Consider the following 20,829-nt stretch of genomic DNA (forward strand, 5'->3'; position numbering starts at 1 on the left):
ATTTGAAAAATACAAATTATTTTTTTCATTAAAAACATTAAATTTTAGTCATTTTATTGGCCCAAACCCAAGTCAAGCTGAAGCTCATTAGGGGCAGGCTAGGGCTTAGTCGACGTAAACTCAAAACTAGTATAAAATTTATCTAGGTAGAACCCACCTCTTTAGGACTCAACCAAACTTGACCCGAACCCACCCGCCTATTGATACCCCTACTTAGTAAGGCTAGTCAAACTCTTATTCCTATTTGTACCTTTCGAATTTTGAACCGTGTGTTTTACTAAATGGACTATTAAGAAATCACTCAAAACTTTTGGACTATTAAGAAAAATTTCTCTCCACCAGTGTCTTTTAAGTAATTTTTTCAGATAAAAAGGATTAAGATTTGAGAATTAAATTAATTATTTGTGAAGATATTGAATATTGTAATATATCTCCATAATTAATAATTACTATCAATTGATTATATTATTACATAATAAATATAAACATTCCCTTAAATGATTAAAAAAATAAATCCTATTTACCCATTTACCCATGAGTACCCGATGGATATCCGATTCTTAATGGGTCCTTAAAATGATTATTCACGTCGATCCGAAAATTAATTGGGTCTCTAATAATCGACCCAAAATCGATTAATTGATCAGGGATAGATTGGGTAATTGGTACCTGTTGACACCCCTAATCAGAAGCATACATGCCAGACCTGATCGGGTCGGGCCGAGTCCCATAAGTCTAACCCGTTAAGGACCAAGGCCTCTCTTAAGACGGCCGTAGGGCTGCACGCCTTATATACACACGTGGCATCTATAAAACAAACTCAAAAGTCAGAAAAATCAAAATGCCTCGCATAGTCTCAGCAGCTCCTCCTCTCCCTCTGAAACCACCAGACCCTCCGAATCCTCAAAAACCTCTCCACATGGATTTGCCCCAAATCGTCGAATTTGCTCGAAATTTCGCAGTCATGGTTAGAATCCAAGGACCAGTAAGTTGTTCAATCTATTTGTCTCTCTCTCTGATTTTGATTCTGTTCAAGCTGTTCTAATTTTGTTTTTTCCCGCCATTTTGAGCCAAAATATTTATAATTTCAGGATCCCAAGGGTTTGAAGATGAAAAATTCCGCATTCAACCATTACGAGTAATCGAAATTCTCCAATTTCAGTCTGCAACTACTTGTGTTTGTTTTGGATCTTTCATGTCATTACTCATTGAGTTATATATGATTCTTATTGAATTCAGATCGGGAATTACGACTCTTTCGGCATCTGGATTGTTGTTGCCAGATTCCTTTACTGATCATTCGTTTTTTATGCAAATTCGGGGTGGTTGTTCATCCGAATTGGCTTTGGTTGTGACTGTGGCATCAATAGTGGAACCTTTTCTATGGCAGAAACATCGGGAGAAGAAGATAATAGAGGTCGAATCGGTTCTCCCTTTCATGTCTTATTGAGGTTTTTGGTATTTAGATTTTAGAATGTTTTATCCTTATAAGTTGTGAGGTTCATCTGTGTCAATGTTTGTTGGTTCGGCGTTTAGATTTGGTTGATTAAGTTTTTTTTTGTACTCAATTTTTTGCAGGCCTCTCCTGAGTTGATTCTCGGTGCAAAGATTGATGTTATGGTAGAGGTACCAAAAAAAAAAAGCATTAATCGAGTATAAAACTTAATTTGTAGGCTTACATATGATCAAGGTTAAATTTTTTGTCCCAAGGCAATGTTTCAATCAAGGAAAAAATCGTTACTGTCTCGAGCGAAAAATTTCAAAATATTATGGAAGTTTCAATTTTTTCATTGGTGTCAATGTTTCGTATCTGTCTCGGCCGAAACATTCCAATATTTTGAACAATAGATAAGATTTGATGTTATTTATGTATGTCATCCCTTGCAGAGCAAGAAGAAGATAGGGAACAACTTTGATGAGTCAGAAGAGGGAACTCCTGTGTGGCTCCCGTCACAAGTTCTAGCATTGGTAGGCTTTTACGTTATCTATAGATTTATCTAGTTTCTTGCCTTGCATAGTTTGTGGTTACAATGCAATTTGGATTATGTAGGTTGATGTCCCTGCATCTTCGCTTGCTCTCCAGAGACTGATTGAATCTCCTAATGGCTCATTTGAAAATGGTTCATGGGAGGTTGGTTGGTCCTTGGCCTTGTTGCATAAGACTTCTCCGGCTTTTTTGGATAGCCTTCAAACACAGGTTAGTCCTAGATATGTTTTCAATTGCAACATCACAATGCTTGGCTTTATTTAATTTTTCTTCACTATTTAAGTACCATCCTTTCATGGGTTGATAAGGTGGGTTCATAAAATATTCATGATTTCTAAATGCCAAAAAATAAAGTGTGGAGGTAAAGATTTTCACACACCTCAAGGTACGTAGTGCTAGTTGCGAGGAGTTGTTGGTCCTTTTCTCCAATCTCCTTTTACTTTGGTGGGGTGTTTGCCAATTACACCCGTATTTTAGTGTAGCAACTCATCTGGTGGTTGGCAGGTATCATATCGAACATGCCACATCGGACGTACATGTGCCAACGATCATCATCTTTGTTGGATCATATCAAGGGGACATCCTCAAGCAATAGCCCCTTTTTGGGTATGATCATGTGACATGATTTGTGTGGTTCAAAGCCATTCTTGGTGGGTGACTACAACATATGAGATTCAACTCCCCTTTTAGGGTAGGCAGATGATCTTTCGTTTGTATATCATTTAATGTTTACTTGCATTTCTGTCTACTAAGGGTCAGGATAGTTTGTACTTTCTATCTTCATGCTTGTAGGAGTTGTTTGGCTCATATCTACTTTCACCTTAAGGTTTCCTTATATGTCATCCTTGAGATTTGTGTTGAGGATCACTTGTACGATGGTGATACCACACAATTTTCTTACCCTAACAGAAAGCATTCACCCTCCTTTGATATTTTGTATATATTTTTAGAAATAAAATGATGAAATATATAAGAAGGAGGTGAGCTTCTCCTCAGTATGAAATAAAAAGGCATAATTAAAATTTCACATTCGTATAGTATAAGTTTCTTCAAAGATATTACCATGACCTAAAAAAATTCATAAAAAAAAATGATTGTTAGTTGGTGAATTGCCAAAGCCATGGTTCATGGAGTGTGTCATTGCATACTCATTTGATTGAGGTCCTCGTGGTTAGGGCTTAAAATGGGACGGATTTTATCCGAAATCCGAGTGCACTGAATCCGAATTTAGCGGGTCAAATATATCCGAATTAAAATATGGTTCGGATACGGGTTGATGTCCCTTGATCTGAGTCGGATCCGGGTCGGATGCAGATTCATTCCTATATCCGTCAAGATCCGAATGATATATTACTTTGCAAGTTGTATTTTTATATTTTTCAAGTTATTTTCCATCAACCAACAATAATTGGGTGTAGTGGTTAAGACTTCTCTTTAAAATGGAGAGGTCTTGAGTTCAAGTCACCATTGTACCACATTTTTAGCAATTTTATTTAAAATAACCTTAAATGGTTTGACATTATCCGACCCGAATAATTTAATTCGATGTCCGGATATGGATTTGATAAAAGGAAAATGTTTCGGATATGGTTTTACCTTTTAGGATCCGGATATAAATTCGAATAAAAATTCAGATATGGATATGGACATATTCATATCCGGATCGTATCCAACTCGTTTTAAGCCCTACTTGTGGTTGAGACTTTCTATTTTAATTTTTGGGTTCTTCATCATGTTGATACATCGTGACAATTAACATGCCTTTGTCTCCCTTTAATAATTTTTATCCTAAAATGATTTCTAATAAGGGATGGTATGTTCCATGAATATATATTGATACTTACTTTAAAGATATATTTTTTTTTTCTTATTTTTAATTTTAAAATACCTTCTAATTTAAATGATACTAAAATATTATATAGTAATTGATGAATACAAATGTGAGTGTTTTGGCCGCCTCTTGAAAATGTCATGTCAGACACATTGTATACATGCCATTGTCAAATAGCCTGCATGAGATTCTAGATTCATAATTACCCAATCCACTTTTCTTTCAACCCAACTTTTTCATGAATAGAAAAATATATTGAGATGGAATTGTCTCTTCATTAGGTTGAATCCAAGGAGATCAATACTTCTTTTGTATGTGTAGGAGATCACTTGGCCAACATGTGCACAAAAGGCCTTGGGCTGAAACAGGTTAAAGTAAACTCTTGGCAAGTTGGGCGTGATAAGTATCTATACTCCATCTTGAGGGGTTGCATCATTAGACTTCTAGTAGCAAATGACATTTGGTAGGGTTTATTTTCCATCATCTTCATCATAATCATTATTATTATTGGTACTACCAACCCCTTTTTAAGGCAATTCAATCATTGCCAAAATCTTACTTGGGTGATTGAATAAAAGGATGTCATGGCTCTATGTCTTATGCCCTAATATCTTTTAATCACTTCCTCTCTTCTTCTTCTTTTTCCTTATTGTTATAGTTTCTTATATAGTGTACCTAAAGTACCCTATAAACGGGTGTGTCATGTTTTATCTAGTACTTAACTCCATAGTTTCTCCTAGGGTCTCTCTTATCCCACCTTCTGCTTACGTTTTTAAGATCTTCATGCTCCAAACTTAAATTTCTTTTTAAACGTTTTCTCCCTATCATCTGCTTTTTCTGCTTCACTTAGTCTATGATACAAATTGGGTTCAACACATGATGAAGTTAGCATACAAAACTAGGACATTTTAAGCCACTAATAAACTAAGATATTCTGAAACTAATAGCTAAGAAAGTTGGTGTCATGATGTGTTTCTTAAATGTATTGGGATCATTAAAAATATTGAATTAAGTGAAGATTAAAACAGATATTTTAGGGGTGAAGTACTGCGGCAACCCAAAATTTTGGGATAATATTATGATGATGATACTCTTCATATCCAAATTGAAAGCTTATCGTTTCTTGACTTGATCTTGGGGGCATGGATTTTGGAAACCTTCTATTTGCCAATAGAAATGTTGGCCTACTTGCACACCGGATATATCGTATAACCCTTTCACTGTGTTGATGGAACATGGTAGAACATTCATCCTGATCTCTGACCGTAATAAAACTTAAAATGTAATTATTTTGATTCAACCTTCTCTTTATCGACTTGCCCACTTGTAATATATCTTGGGTAGTTGACTAGTAGGACAAAAATGTTAATCTCAGTAGCACTTTGGAAACTTTGTATACCTAATTCAGTTTCACTCATGTTTTGTGTATCTTTGGAGTAATGGTGGATGATTATATTTTATGAAGGTTCTGTCAGTCTTTCCTCTAGGATTTCAGCTTTCTTGTGTTCGTGTAACTCTTTTGAACTCATCCAGGTTGGAGATGATATCAGATCTTCACTGGAGAGTCTAAGGCATTCTTCACCGAGTGAATCAAGCAAGCCTAGTCGTATGGTCATGTCAACAACTAGAATTGCTGTTCTCGGGGTTTCCTCGATAACTTCCAATGTAAGATAACTTATCTATCATAGTTTACCAGCTTGTAGGCTCTGTAAATAATGGTGAAGTCATAAAATTTGTTTGCAAGAGATTTGCTTCAGTTATGTGCTCACAAGCATGACTGGGTGGATTATGTTTATTTAGGATCTCCCGAATATAAGAATATCACTGCCAAAGAGGAGGGGTGACCTTCTCGTATCAATGGGTTCTCCTTTTGGTATCCTGTCACCAGTTCACTTCTTTAATAGGTAATTCTATCAAACACACTCTTTCTTAAATGCTGCCTTGCAGTTATTACACTTATTTAAGGCTTCTACCAATAACTAACAAGCAAGCTACCCAATTATTTCAGTAAGCCAATAATAGTTCAAAAACTTCAAATTGTCAACCTTGCCTAGACTTCAAATCCAAGCTGCTCATGAATTAAATAACCTAGGTGACTTAAAATACGCTCTCTACCATATATATATGTCCAAAAAACAAAAAAAACGCTCTCTACCATATATAACTCATGTGCACCCTATGTGACCGTGGTAGTTTTTTGCATCTTTTTTTTTTTTTTTTTTTTTTTCCGAAAAAGCTGCTATCAACTTATAATAATACTACTATTTAGAGCAATCTTGTATTAGTGTATGGTAGTTCTAAAATATCTTGTGGATTTTTCTTAGAAGAGTGTTTTTAAAGGTGTGTGTATTGTATGCCTCGAGACGTGCCTTAGGGTGACACTCATTAAAATGACTCTAAGTTGCAAGGAAGAAATGTAATAATGGATGCGGTGTGTGCCTCCAACTAAGAAGTGTTCAAAAGGCACGTGCCGCCTTTTGGCCAAGGTGCATGCTTCACATGCTAATTGCGATGTTTTTTTCCTATATTGTTTCCTTCTCTTCCATTTTCTTTGTTTCTATTGGCATGCAACATATTGGAGCATTTAATAATATATGCTAATAAAATTGTTGAATTGATATGTTCATGGATGATATATTTTTTTGTGCTAGTAGTACAAAGAAAATGAATTTTTTTATTTAGTATATTTATTGCAATAAGTGTTTTACTGCAAAGAACTTTAAATTATTCCAACATAAAATATTTCTTTCTTGCAGAAATGTAAGATAGTAATATTTTTTTTATTGCTAATGCAAGGGTTTAAAACATTGAATTGATTATGGGGATTGAAATGTGAAACTTAGAAATATGTGCTGGCTACCCTCATTATCACCAAATTCTCTGGCTTATTGAGAAAATCGTGGTTAAATCATGAATTTTTTTTCCTTCACTGATTTAATCGTGACTTCTTCAATAAGGTGCAACTTTGTGATCAAATCATGAACTTTGTGCTCGAGTTGAATAAAAAGAAGGAAAGATGATATTGGTGCACTAGTAAGAGGATATGACCTGAAGATGATGGTGACCAGTTTACTGATAAAGCATAAGATAATGGCGATGAAGATAACATTGATCTTGATGATTTTGACCGATTGATGAATCCTAACATGGATTGAACAATATAAACCGTGAATACATTGTGATGTGTGGTTATTTGTTGTGGATGCATGGATGATATCAATTTTTTTTCCCGATTTTACTGAATTTTTCCCTTGCTGACTTATTCCCTGAACCTCGACTTGGTGACTATGGCTACCCTATTTTTCTACATTGTCTCCATTCGAACTTTATTGCATGTACACTGATTGAGTTGCATTGAGAACTATGCGTTTCACTAATTCATTATATATGGATGATGAAATTCCATTGATACAGAACCAATTCTAATGGAATTATTAAACACTCTACCAGAGTGCATCTGATAGGAATTGAACCTAAGATTTTGCCAATTATGAGTTAGGCGCTTTACAGTTCAAAACTCCTCTAGGAATTGTTAGAAACCTAGAAGTGCTTGGTGCATCTGTGCACCCATAATATGCTTCCCACTGGAATTCTTCCATTGTTTGTTGTATGCTTTTTTTTGTCTCTTTTTTTGTTTTCTTGTACTTTTAGGGGCTGTTTCATCCTCTTGCTTCTTTGTTCAATAAATTTATGCCCATAAAAAAAAAAATTCTTGCATTGAGAACCACTTGTAGCAATGACACATGATTTGATGAGCATGACTGTATAAGGTTCATCCAAATCAGAATTCATTTAATCCTCAATCGAGACTTGAATAGTATTATGACCCCCATAAATACTTCCTGGCTATGCTAAATGACAGTTCGTTGTAACTATTGCATTGACACACTTCTCTTAAGTAAGACATCAAATGACACCTTCAATTGGACAAAGTTACAATTTAGTGCACACTTTACAATGCTCCTTCAATGCACTAGATCAAAGTTCTCTTCTGCTGTTGATTGAAAATAATGAAAGATGCCTTTGTAACGATTGCAGCTTCACACATTTCCTGCAAATCAGACATTAATTGGATGTTGAACAATGACAATGCGTCAAGTAATGCCATTTGTGCTTGACACAGTACTCATACACTAGTCCATTTTTGGAACCAATCCATCCTGTGGTCTGCAGGTGTCCAATTCCCTTGATAACTGGATGAGGTGTCTTCGGTTCTTGCATACTTTTGGCCTTGCATAAAATCCTCGATGTGATTCAAACAGAGGAATTCAGGATCAAGTTTGTCTTTTGAATGATACCAACTTTTGATTAAATGGGAAAACTTGCTTATAGGACTATGACTCTACTAGCCTTTGTATTAAGGTGAAGAGAAGATTACAGAATTTACAAGTATATCCTCATATATACACACACCAAAAATAATACATTCACACCCCCATAGAAACTAGCTACTTTACAACAATATTTACCTTTTAGTAAAATCTCAACATTTTTCGAGTGCTAGAATATCAACTCCTCTCTTTACCCATTATTGGGTTGCACCATGGAGGAACTTCTATTCTTTCATTCTATCACTAACTGTACCTGTGTTTTGGCATCCTATCAATTGACTATTTGTTGCTTAAACCAGTATATCCGTGGGATCTGTATCGAATTGCTTCCCGCCGAGCTCTTATAAAAGCTCATTATTGATGGCTGACATTCACTGCCTTCCTGGTACGAAAATCTCTCTTTTCTCACATGATACCAAATTCATTTCATGCTGTTGGGTCCTGATTCCATTTTGATACTGTATGTGTTAGGCATGGAGGGTGGTCCTGTTTTTGATGAACATGCTCGTCTTATTGGTATCCTAAACAGACCTTTGAGACAGAGAGGTGGTGGTGCTGAAATCCAGGTAGCTAGGAAAAATTGTCTACATCCTTATTTAAGAGAGATTCTATTGCCACACCAACTTTTGTTGACACCACCCCAATTCATATGTAAATCACTAAAGAATGAGTCCAACTAGCCTTACTAAGTTAGTAAGGATGTCACCCTTACTAAGAGTCCTTGGACTCACCTTGTGGCATCTAAAAACATGATCCTATGCTTCAGGGTTGTATAGGAAAAAATTCTATGGACTATGAAAAAAAAAAAATTCCAAGAAAAGTTAGTTTTCATCCGTTGAATATTAATTTTAAGTTTGGGAGTTACGTGGAAGTTTGTTAGCCGTCCATTTTCAAAACCTTGGATCAAGCTCAAAAGATAGTTTTTTGAATTTACTTTTTTGGATCTGAGTTTTTTGATGAAATCTAGAGGGCTGTGGTGTTGGATTGCTAATGTGGTAAATCCATTTGAGCAAAACAACCCTTAGTAAGGCTTAAAATCTTACTATGTTTGTAAGGAAAGTGTTTCACCTAAAGAATTAGCTCACATCTTGAGGTGCTGTTAGTAAAAGTTGGTGTGGCAATAGAAGCTCTCTTATTTAATCCTTGTATTCTCATAGTTAACACATGATGCACGCTCTATCTAAATAACAGCTGGTGATTCCGTGGGAAATCATTGCAACTGCACTGAGTGACTCGCTGCAGACTGAACCTCAAAAAACAGAGGTCATACATAACAAAGAAAAGTTACGTGCCGCTGGAGAGGCATCCTTGTCCGATAGTCATGGCTTCGGCAGAGTTGGCAATTATATCAATAGGCATCGGGATTCTCTTTGCCCATCAGCATTGCCAGTGGAGAAGGCAATGACTTCTATTGCTCTAATTACCATTGACGGAATTTGGGCTTCAGGTGTTCTACTCAACAATCATGGCCTGATACTCACTAATGCTCACCTTTTGGAACCTTGGAGATTTGGCAAAACAAGCACACCGGGTGGTGGAAATGGAACAAAGTTGGCGTATCTTCCCATCAGTTCCCCCAAATATGTGTCTGCATGGCATGAAACGAGCAAGGCCCAAGAGGAAAAATTTGGGTCAATTTACAAAAGCTACAAGAGAATACGTGTTCGCCTAGATCATTTGAACCCCTGGATTTGGTGTGATGCTAAGGTAGTGTATGTATCCAAGGGATCTTTGGACATTGCCTTATTGCAGCTTGAATCGGTACCAAATCAACTATGTCCCATTGTTCCAAACTTCAGGTGCCCATCTCCAGGATCGAAGGCATATATTATTGGTCATGGGCTTTTAGGACCACGATGTGGTGAGGCATTTTGGACATGTATTTTATTTTTTTACTGTTACGAAATCACCTAAATAATTCATGTTTTAGTTTTCTGATCTTGGTGTATTTGGTTCTGCTTTGTCTTTTTCATCAGACTTGTACCCATCTGTTTCTGCTGGTTTCGTAGCACAGGTGCTTAAAGCACCGTGGCCGCTTCATCCTGCTGAACCAGGTTTAAAAGAGACTACAAAAAGATTCGTACCGGTAATGCTTGAAACCACAGCTGCTGTGCACGCTGGTGGTAGTGGTGGTGCTGTTGTCAATTCAGATGGACATATGATTGGACTTATAACAAGGTATTATCTTGCAACAACCTCAACATTCAACAATTTGTGCAGAGTAAATAAAAATAAGAAATGGCTGAATGCTAAGGCAAAAACTTCAGCTTAAATTTACAATCACAGTGCTAAATGGGGCTCTCAATGGATCGGATCAGACTCAGAATCTGATCCATTCCGATAACTTCAGGTCTGGATTGATGTTATGGATTCCGATAAGGATTCAATCTGATATCTTATTGGATCGTAGCTGGACAACCATGTCCCGATCCAATAATATGTTTGAAAGTATATAATTTTTATTATATATTTGTTGAGATATAGAAGGTTTATTTAGATTTTGTATATAAAATCGGGCTTGGCCCGATCCGATGCTTATCAGAGTAGTCCCTGATCTGATCCTTATTGGATTGGTACCAAATCGACAATCCGATCTGGACCCGATCCATTGGCAGCCCTAGTGCTCAAGATGGTTAGCATTTCATCCTTTGTAGTCTTTGCCGTCAATGATGATTGTGCAACTGACTATGCAGCCTATTCTGGTTTCCCTGATGCGCATGTACACATAAAATTATAACTAGGAAGAAAAAATAAGTTCCGAAATGTGACACTTGTCAAGTAATCCCTAAATCTGCTAGTTGTTGCAGATGTTACTTTCTAGGTCACAATAGCGTATGTCATGGAACACATGGGTAATGGCCCAATAGCATGCAATGATGCTAAGACATTTTATACTCGAAATATTGGATTAGGTTATCAGGGCTATATTATGTGTTAGGATAGGGTAACCCAATGGGCATAGTTGTACTAGTACGAAGTACGTATTGTGCCTAATTGAAATTGATTTATAAAGTTATCTTGTCTACATTGAAAATTGGTCTCGTTCATTCAATGAAATATGTGGACTAAACGGGTTTGAATCTGTAGCTCAATTGGTTGCTAACCCACACATACAAAAAAACGAAGGTGGCGCACATCTTTCTTACTTCTGATGTTTTCTTGGTACAGCAACACAAAGTATGCTGGAGAAACCATTATTCCACATTTGAATTTCAGCATTCCATGTGCAGCTCTAGGGCCCATCTTCAAGTTCTCAAAAGGTCAATTACTCATGATTGCATGCATTGCTGAATATATTATTGAGTGAGATACATACGAAATCTGACAACAGTTCGCTTCTGTAACAGACATGCTGGATCCATCCGTCTTACTAGTTCTGGATGAACCAAATGAACAACTTTCTTCTGTGTGGGCATTGTTGCCACCGCTATCTCCCAAGGAAGTACCCCCATTTCTTCTTCCGCCACAGTCTCTATCAGAAGAGAACATCAAAGAGAGGAAAGGTTCTCGTTTTGCAAAATTTATCGCTGAAAGACATGGTGACACCTTCTCAAGTTTGGATCAGTTTGTCAAAGCAGGTAAGTTTCCTAATAAGATCTTTTCTAGTAAACTGTGACTATACCCAGGATCGAGCTGTCTTACATCATGTAACAGTTCTTGATCTAGCTGAACTGAATTTTACCTGACCCCATAAAATGTCCACTCTGCAACACTTCGAAATTACTGCTCACATAAAGAGTAAACACACATGTAATAATTCGGATTTTTGTGCTACCATCATAATTTTTCGATTGGTAGCCGATGGGCCAAAGGTCATAAGGTGATGAGATAAAACACATTGGCCCCTTCTAAGCCAACCACCTCAGCTGCCATGAGTAAGGGGCACCCCCACTGTTCTTGATTGTATGATTGGGTTTCTTGTAAATATGGTAAAATTGGGCAATAATTTTGATAGATTTTTATCCAAGTATAGTAGTATATATATATATATATATATAAACATTTTGGCAAAACGTTTTTCAAAACATGGGTTAGAAGTTTTGGAATTGGCTGATTTTTGGTGAGGATGATCTCTACGGTGAGATCATCATCACCAAAAACCAGCCCATTCCAAAACTTCTAACCCCATAAAAAATGGTTTACAAAAAATGGATGGTCCACGATTTTTCAACTTGTAAACATGGGGCTAGAAGTTTTGGAATGAGCTAATTTTTGGTGAGGATGATCTCCTCACCGTAGAGATCATCCTCACCAAAAATCAGTCCATTCCAAAACTTTTAGCCCATGTAGGACAAAAATGGTTGGCAAAAATGTTGGCCCAAATGTTTGGTGTTGAACATTTCCCTATATATATATAGGGACCCGTTCGTCACCCTAAGCTTTACCCTACACTTTAACAAACGTGTTTTGTCCTACATGGGATAGAAGTTTTAGAATATGCTGATTTTTTGTGAGAATGATCTCTATGGTGAGGAGATCATCCTCACCAAAAATCAGCCCATTTCAAAACTTCTAATCCCATAAAAAATGGTTTACAAAAAATGGATGGTCCACGATTTTTCAACTTGTAAACATGGGGTTAAAAATTTCGGAATGGGCTGATTTTTGGTGAGGATGATCTCTAATCATAGAGATCATCCTCACCAAAAATCAGCCCATTCCAAAATTTATAACCCATGTAGGACAAAACACGTTTGTTAAAGTGTAGGGTAAAGCTTAGGGTGTTGAACATTTCCCATATATATATATATGGGGGCGGATTGTGGGACTTATGTAAAAACAATGGTTTTTCAAAATATGGGTTAGAAGTTTTGGATTGAGCTGATTTTTTGTGAGGATGGTCTCTATGATGAGAAGATCACCCTCACAAAAAAATCAGCTCAATCTTAAACTTTTAAGTCCATCAAAATTGGTTTACAAATTACTGGTAAAAAATTGACGGTTCACATTCTAAATCACTTTTGATGGGGTTAGAAGTTTCAGATTGGACTGATTTTTCTTTAGAATGATCTACTCCCATATTTTGAAAATTTATTATTATTACATTGTTTTTACATATGCCCCATGATCTGTCCTCTATATATATATATATATATATATATATATATATATATTTAGAGAGCGTTTGGAGGCCCTAAAGAGAGCCAAACATTGTGCCAAACATTTTTTCAGAATATGGATTAGAAGTTTTGGAATGGGCTGATTTTTTGTGAGTATGAACTCTATAGTGAGGAGATCGTCATCTCAAAAAATCAGCTCATTCTGAAACTTCTATCCCCATCAAGAGTGGTTTACAAATAATTGACGGTCTACATTTTTTCAACTTGTAAACTAGAGTTAGATGTTTCAAAATTGTCTGATTTTTTTTAGGATGATCTCACCATAGAGATCATCCTAACAAAAAATCAGCCCATTCCAAAACTTCTAACCCATATTTTGAAAAAAATGTTTGGCTCTTTTTGGGGGCTCCAAACGCATTCATATATATATATATATATATATATATATATATATATATCTTTTTGTTGTTTTATGACTGTGGAATGGAACCAAGTTTGATGCGAGAGAAATTTTATATTTGATGGATTGATATGTAGGGGTTTTTGGTGAATATTTGAGATACACCCTCCCTGGGTTTTCAAACAGATTAAAAAGCTTCCCTTGATCTTGGTCTAAATAGGCATGAAAAATGCCCTAAATGGCTTCATCTTCAACCTTTAGCCAAGAACTCTTTGATTTTTCTTTCTAAAATCAGTAATTTTTTAATTTCTATCGTAAATTATTTTTATGAGTCGTGCTGGAGTGACTTCAGCGAGGGACACCTGATGTGGTGGCACGCTCATGTCCGTAGATGTATTTTACTTGTATCTCGGAGAAATGCATCTACAGGCATGCACTCCACCATGTCAAGATGTCTCCCATGTGTCATGGAATGAGGTCACTCCAGCATTAATCTATTTTTATCTATTAAATCTCATTGTCAATACATTGTTTTCAATCTTGTTTTAACCTCTTGTAAAAATCCCTTGACTTTTCTACCCTAAATTCAAATTTCATCGTCGTATATTTCTCAAAAATTGTTGAAGATTGAGGTGAATTTTTTTACTCATTGGAGGAGGGTGGGTTTTTGGCTAAAGGTTGAAGATGAGGGTATTTAGGTCATTTTAGTAAAAGTCTACTGGATAAAATCAACCCAAAGGTGCTTTGAAAAAACAGGGATCTCTCAAATAATAACTATAAGCATCCAAACTTAAAAGCCATAATTAATTAAATATTGTAAGAAAAGTTTTGCAAATAATTCATGCCACGTGGCATACTGTGCATAATATGGGACGCGTAGTGGATCCAAAAAGTAATTTATTTTGTTTGTAATGTCGTTGTACATCACAATCCACCAAAGGAATGAATTACATCGTTTTGTTGAAAATATTTGATCAACAAAATCTTATTATTTATCCGACACGTGGCAAGGACGGATTATGTACATGCATTCTCTCCAAAGACAACTACATCAGAGATGCTTGCTCCTACTTTCACGACTATAAAGCCTGCAACAAACAAAAATCCCAAATAAGAAGACAGATGATCCTCTGCGAAAGAGGGTATTTTGTGTCACCTGAAAAAATGATTTATGAAGAATTTTTTTTAAACTACAAAATAAAAAATAAAAAACTAAAAAAATATTTGAAAGTTTTTTAAATTACCGGTTTAATCTCATAATATATCGTGATAATTTTTAATTTTATTCCTTTTTTATACAGAAATAACCGTTCATGGTCATTATGGGGAAATCCTTTACGAAGGAGATACATTAGTTACATTTATATATGAAAAATCGAGATCTGGTGATATAACGCAAGGTCTTCCAAAAGTAGAACAAGTGTTAGAAGTGCGTTCGGTTGATTCAATCTCAATCACTAGTTATATTGAAATCCTACAATACTTTCTACAGCTGTCTACAGGGATCCATCAATTTTCCTTGAGTATACAACACTCATATCTCAAGGAAAGCATTTATGGTTTTGTGCACACTACCACGTCAACCCAATGCTAGGATAATACTCATATCTTGAGGAAAAGCATCTGAGGTTTTGTGCACGCTACCATGTTAACCCAATGCTACGGTTGTAGTAAGTTTTAACATTTCTCTTTCAAGAATGAATATTGATTTTTTGACTCCCCTCTACTTTCCAGACGTGGTATGTGACAGAGTCGTAGATTTCTTTCATTGGGATGCACAATTATACATCATGTCACGTTAGGAGAGTAGAAAGAGCAGAGGTGGGGAGTAAGAAAATCATGACTCTTCAAGAAGATATCTCTAATTTTATTGTCTTTCCTCTTATACCATTTTTCAAAAATACCCATTCAATTTTATTCCATGCCTTTCCCCTTTTTCTGTAAGTGTCCTTCCTCTTCTCTCCCTTTTTCAATAATTTGTTGCCTTTCCCATTTTACTCTTTGACATATGCCCCTTGTTTGTAATTCGGAATGCGGCAAAAATTCGAGTTCTATTCAGTTTTGTTTCGTAAAAATCCAGTCAAAAATTCGATAAATGGAAAATATGCGGCATATGCTTTATAGTTTATATGTGTATTATTTGTCTTATTTCAAAAATTCAAAAAAAAAAAAAAAATTGGTAATATGATAGTGATGGTGATGATGAAATTGATGATATTAATGGTGAAAGTGATGATATAGAGGTGATGCTAATAATGATGGTGGTGATAATGAGGGCATTGAGGTTATTATTCCATTGGTTTATAAAAGAAGACTAAAATTAAGGGATAAATCATCAATTTGAAAAATTAAGGTGTAATCTCAAATAAATGTAGAGGGCTATATCATTAATTTTTTAAAAGATAAAAGAGACATTTGTTACCTAAAAAGGTGGATTCCTTTAAATTTTGGCTGTTTCAAAGTCGACTTGTGTTACAAGTCATAATTTACAAGTTTACACTTTGTAACATATAACAAGTTACAGTAGCATTTTTTCGACGATCGAGTTTTTAAAAATTCGTAAAAAAATGTGTTATTATTTTTTAACTTAAAATTCCTGAATTATTCAAAATAGTTCAGTAATCCAGAGAATAATACTTTTATTGAAAAAAAATGAAAAATTCGTAAATTCTTCAAGAATTAGATGGGAATTTAATGTAAATAATAATAGAATTTATGAAAATAATACAAACAAATGGCAAAATCAAATTACAGTTTTAATACATTATTCAAATTAATTACCAAAATAATAAATTATCATTCTCATAAGTAAATTATTTTTGAAAAATTGTTAAATTTATTTTGAATTCACATGTTAAAGTGCATTAAATATATATTGGGAATTGATTCTAATGGTAGAACTTATTTTATATAAAAGCAAATGATAAAAATCGTTCAATCATCATCATTTTGTAAAATTTTACTATTTAAGTACGTACCAGTCGTAAATTGTTGGGGAATTGGGCTGGGGCTTATCGAATAGATTAGCACCCATGCCCTTGGTTGCTAGGTTACTGCCTGGGTTGAACACACTCCTCCACACATTGTCCTTTCGAGATGAAGAAGGTGTGGTTGGTGTAACAGGTGACACTGGACTTGCTGGCATTGACATGGATCTCTTATAATTGCTGCTTGATCCATCTTCTCCTTCTCCATCCAACTTCTTCAGCTTTCCAAGGCCCTTCTCATTGTGGGGCTCAGCTCCAACATCTTCCCATAACTTGCCTAGTATATCCATTTTTTTCTCCTTTTTCTCTTATTGAATTTTGGCTTCTCTTCTCTTCTCTTCACATTTTATACAATGGTTGAGCTTAAAATAGTCAGAGAGAGAGAGAGAGAGAGAGAGAGCTATTAAGTCTCCTTGAATATTTCTTACTTTTTCTTTACTTAAGGTTATGTTTGGAGAAAAGAAACTCAATTTCTCTTCACCATGTTTGGATTGATAGGAGAGAACTTGGGATAACTTTAAAATTTTAAAATATCTTTTATCTAAGGACAGAGTTGGAATTATAAAATATTTTAAAAGAATTTCTCTTGTCTTCTCTTTACTTTTAGAGAGAGAAAATTCACATTTTTTTCTCTCCAATTCTTTTCTATTCTCTCCCTTACTTAACAATCCAAATAAGAGAAATGGAGAGAAACTCATTTATTTTCTCTTCTCTTCTCTCCGTTTCTCTCAATCCAAACACAACATTAGGGAATATAATTTAGGAACAATTATTGCAAAGACCTATTTTTTGAAAATATATACCAAAAAGTCCTTTTAAAAAAAATATACTCTTTAATACCCAATTTATCAAATATTAGTTTAAAAAAGATTTTTGAAGCGATAATACCATAATTACTCTTTCAATGATTTTTGAAATTTAAAGAAACATGTTGATTTGAGAATATTTGAGCGACTCCTATGTTTTATAATTAATGGCATGCCTCTTAACTATGATCGCCTCTTGTAGATAAATTAAAAAAAAAAAAAAAAACTCTTGTACAAAAATTAATAATCTTTAAAACATATAGATAATGATGACTACACCAATGATGATGATGGAGATGAGGATGATCATCATCAAACTGATTTGGTCTATGAATATTAGATTTATTAAAATATATAAATAATTTTAAAACTCGACTGGAATGTTTATTGAATTGATTCAACTCAGAAATTAGCAATCAATACAAATGTGTCAAATAAAATTATATTGAATTGAATTTTTAATAAATAAAATATTAAAATTTTAATTTTCAAAAAAATATTAATAACTAAATAAATGGGTCAAGTTTTTTAATTGACTCCCTATATTTTTAGATCAAATACTTTGTAAAGTCGTTAAAAGGGTATTTTACGTATTTTTTCTTTAAAAAATGTTCAAAAGATCCTTGATAGACTAATGTTTTATTAAGTGGGATTCAAATGGTCCATATTCTTTACTAGGGACTATTCGGTACATATTCTCAATAAAGAGTCCTTCAAAGTTATTATCCCAATAATTTAACGCCTCTTCTATATAGGGATTCGTGCGAGATTTGATATTTTCATGAACATCAAAATGTTTGATGTTTGTTCATACATTTACTTTGATCCCCACCAACCAATTATATTTAAGAAGTGTGATAATATGACGCTCCCCTCTGACCACCGCCCCCATCAAATCAGTAGATCATTTGCTTTGGGATACATAAGAAAAAGATTTATGATTCTGCATGTCCTGAGACAAATGATCCTTGATTCTATGATGGGGGCGTAAGGGGAATCATATTATCCCGACTCTATATTCAAAACATGTCTATATAAATAAAAAAAGAGAAGATCCTATCTACCTTAGAAAAATCTAGTCAATGATTACCAATCAATTATGAAAATGATTAATTCTAAAGATACTGCTGAAGTAACATTGTAAGGGACATTTCTGACGTGGAAGTGTGTAGAAATCATAGATGATTTTCATCGAGATCCCTCATGATGTTCCTCTAGCACGACTTTAAATCTAATGATTAAAAGTAGGTTTTACAATGGTTTTTGTGAATGTTATTTTTCCATGAATACAAATTATGGTAATTTATAAATATATATATATATATATATATATATATATATATATATATATATATATATATATATAATCAAACCAAATTGAACATTAGATCAATTTGATAAAATTTTTAGTTTAATTGTTAGTTTGATTTTTAAGACATTTTTAAAAGTCACAATCAAGTAGAACGTTTATATATTGATGGATTTCTTTCTATTAGTCCTTAAGTTTTAGGTTTTCTCTTAATAGTTCATTTAGCAAAATTTTCTTTTCTAATCAGTCACTAGACCCATTCACCACATTTCTCATGATTGAATGTCTTAATTGTTTGATCTCATTGTTTTCGTTCAAAAAAATTAGATTTTCGACATCCCAATTGAGTTTCGGAGACTATTTTATTGAAAAGGATTTAAGAAGGAAGAAGAAATCATTTTCAAGGGGGTTTCAAGCTTTTTGAAGATTTATGTAAAAAATTGAGATTTTTCAAAAAAAAAAATTCGTATTTTTTATATTATGAAAATCGATCAAGAATGATTCTTTTGATTTGTAATCATCTAGAAAAGTCGTTATCTTAATTTTTAAGTCGATTTTTTCATGTATTTTAATCGAAAAAATTGAAAATAAGAAGAAGATGAGTAGGTTTTACTAGTGTCGAGTTCACCACTTTTAATTGTCTGAGTTCGACATTTTTTTAAAATTGTTGAATTCAACAATAAATAAAAAATAATGAGCTTGACAATAAAAAGTGGTGAGCTCACCAATAATGAGGGACCATTAAGAAGAAAAAGTTTTACTAGATGGATTATTCAGAAACCGCTCAAAACTTAAGGATTATTTAGAAAAAAATCCCTTCTCACAGGCAGGGTCCTCTAAATAATTTCCATTTTCTTTTTGGGTTAGTGGTCCAAATCGTCCAAGAAGTATTCCACAAGGCCTACGACATCAAGATTTTATGTTTAGAAATACAGCAAATTTATGCCTACGTGTCCATATGCATTGTTCTGCTCCAGTACGAAGTAAGGTTGAATGCTTGACAGGTGTCATATTTATAATGTAGTTGTCCTTTTCTTTCGGGCAACGTGGGTCCCACAGTAATGAAGTTTAAGGTTTGTGGACAAACGCGTCCCACTCCATTCAAAATTGGATCCGATTCTTTGGCCAGTTGAAATAGCATTTTGAGAAATTGAGATTTTGCTGTTAAAACACAAAAATGTGCTATGCTGCTAAACCAATGGCATTATGCCACGTGAGAATTAAAGTGAAATTTCAGGAGAAGAGGTCATGTGGTTAAGGACTTATTTGGATTGACTTTTTCAAGTGCTTCTGGCTTTCGCGGGGAGCCAGAAGCACTTACGCATATGTTTGGATTAAGAAGTACTTTGATAAACAACTTTTGTTGGGAGTTAAAATCATACTTTTCAGAGAAGTACCTCCACAGATACTTCTCAAAATTGCTCTTGCGGGGAGCACCAAAACATCGTAAAAATTAAAATGATTGGGACATGTATACCCCTCATAAATTTTAAAAATTACAAACATACCCTCGAAAAAGCAATTTGGATAATATTATATTACTATCCATTGATGTGGTACGTGGTAGCCTTTTGATGTAGCATTTGGGACAAATATGCTCCTCATGAATTTTGAAAATTACAAGTATATCCTAAAAACGCAATTGCAATAATATTATACCCTTAAAAACAAAATTGAATAATATTATATTATTATCCATTGATGTGGTGGTAGCCTTTTAATGTAGCATTTGGATTTAAATTTTTAGATCTCCCAATTGTTCACTCAATGATTTATCCAAGAAGGTTTCAACCATGGTTAAAAGTTTCTTCTTGCAAGATTGATGTGAACAATTACTCACAAATTTACTATCCATTGATGTGGTGAAAGCTTCTTCGTATTTTTAGTGGTTGTATATATTTGCTCACAATATCTTCCATTTCTTTATAATTGTTGGGTGTTTATATAAGTTTTTATGGATAGAAACACCAACTACATTTATTTCTTTTGGAGCATAATTTGTTGAGTTATAATGTAAAAAATAGTAAATGAAACTTATAATGACATTCTGATCATTTTAACAGAATTCGAAATAGTTCCCAAACACCAAACTCTATCAAAAGTATTTTTGACAGTACT

The 20,829-nt window shown here is 34.3% G+C and overlaps 2 protein-coding genes across 3 annotated transcripts; one reads left to right on the forward strand and one right to left on the reverse strand.

The window, feature by feature from the left end:
• Positions 1 to 827: 827 nt before the first annotated feature.
• Positions 828 to 12,116, forward strand: DEG15 (protease-like protein). Of its 2 annotated transcripts, none has more exons than XM_086420917.1 (14): positions 828 to 985; positions 1,092 to 1,138; positions 1,240 to 1,417; positions 1,579 to 1,626; positions 1,888 to 1,968; positions 2,051 to 2,197; positions 5,352 to 5,483; positions 5,619 to 5,722; positions 8,449 to 8,534; positions 8,621 to 8,715; positions 9,341 to 10,010; positions 10,126 to 10,327; positions 11,318 to 11,409; positions 11,497 to 12,116. In XM_086420917.1, exons 1-14 carry the CDS (start codon positions 842 to 844, stop codon positions 11,763 to 11,765), a joined length of 2,295 nt encoding a protein of 764 aa, XP_086277043.1. In that variant the 5' UTR covers positions 828 to 841; the 3' UTR covers positions 11,766 to 12,116. The 2 variants fall into 2 exon arrangements, with proteins under 2 accessions (XP_086277043.1, XP_086277044.1); XM_086420918.1 differs by having other exon boundaries at positions 846 to 985; positions 1,071 to 1,138.
• A 2,507-nt stretch (positions 12,117 to 14,623) lies between these two features.
• On the reverse strand, positions 14,624 to 16,890 carry LOC147387610 (dormancy-associated protein 1-like). The gene is made up of 2 exons (XM_086421973.1): positions 16,588 to 16,890; positions 14,624 to 14,697 (listed from the first exon to the last, which is right to left on the reverse strand). The coding sequence occupies exons 1-2, from the start codon at positions 16,884 to 16,886 to the stop codon at positions 14,661 to 14,663; spliced, it is 336 nt and encodes a 111-aa protein (XP_086278099.1). The 5' UTR covers positions 16,887 to 16,890; the 3' UTR covers positions 14,624 to 14,660.
• Between the last annotated feature and the right edge of the window lie 3,939 nt (positions 16,891 to 20,829).

Source organism: Akebia trifoliata, chromosome 13 (assembly GCF_017979445.1).
Source record: "Akebia trifoliata isolate Shusen 1 chromosome 13, ASM1797944v1, whole genome shotgun sequence".
In the NCBI taxonomy this organism is placed as follows: domain Eukaryota; kingdom Viridiplantae; phylum Streptophyta; class Magnoliopsida; order Ranunculales; family Lardizabalaceae; genus Akebia; species Akebia trifoliata.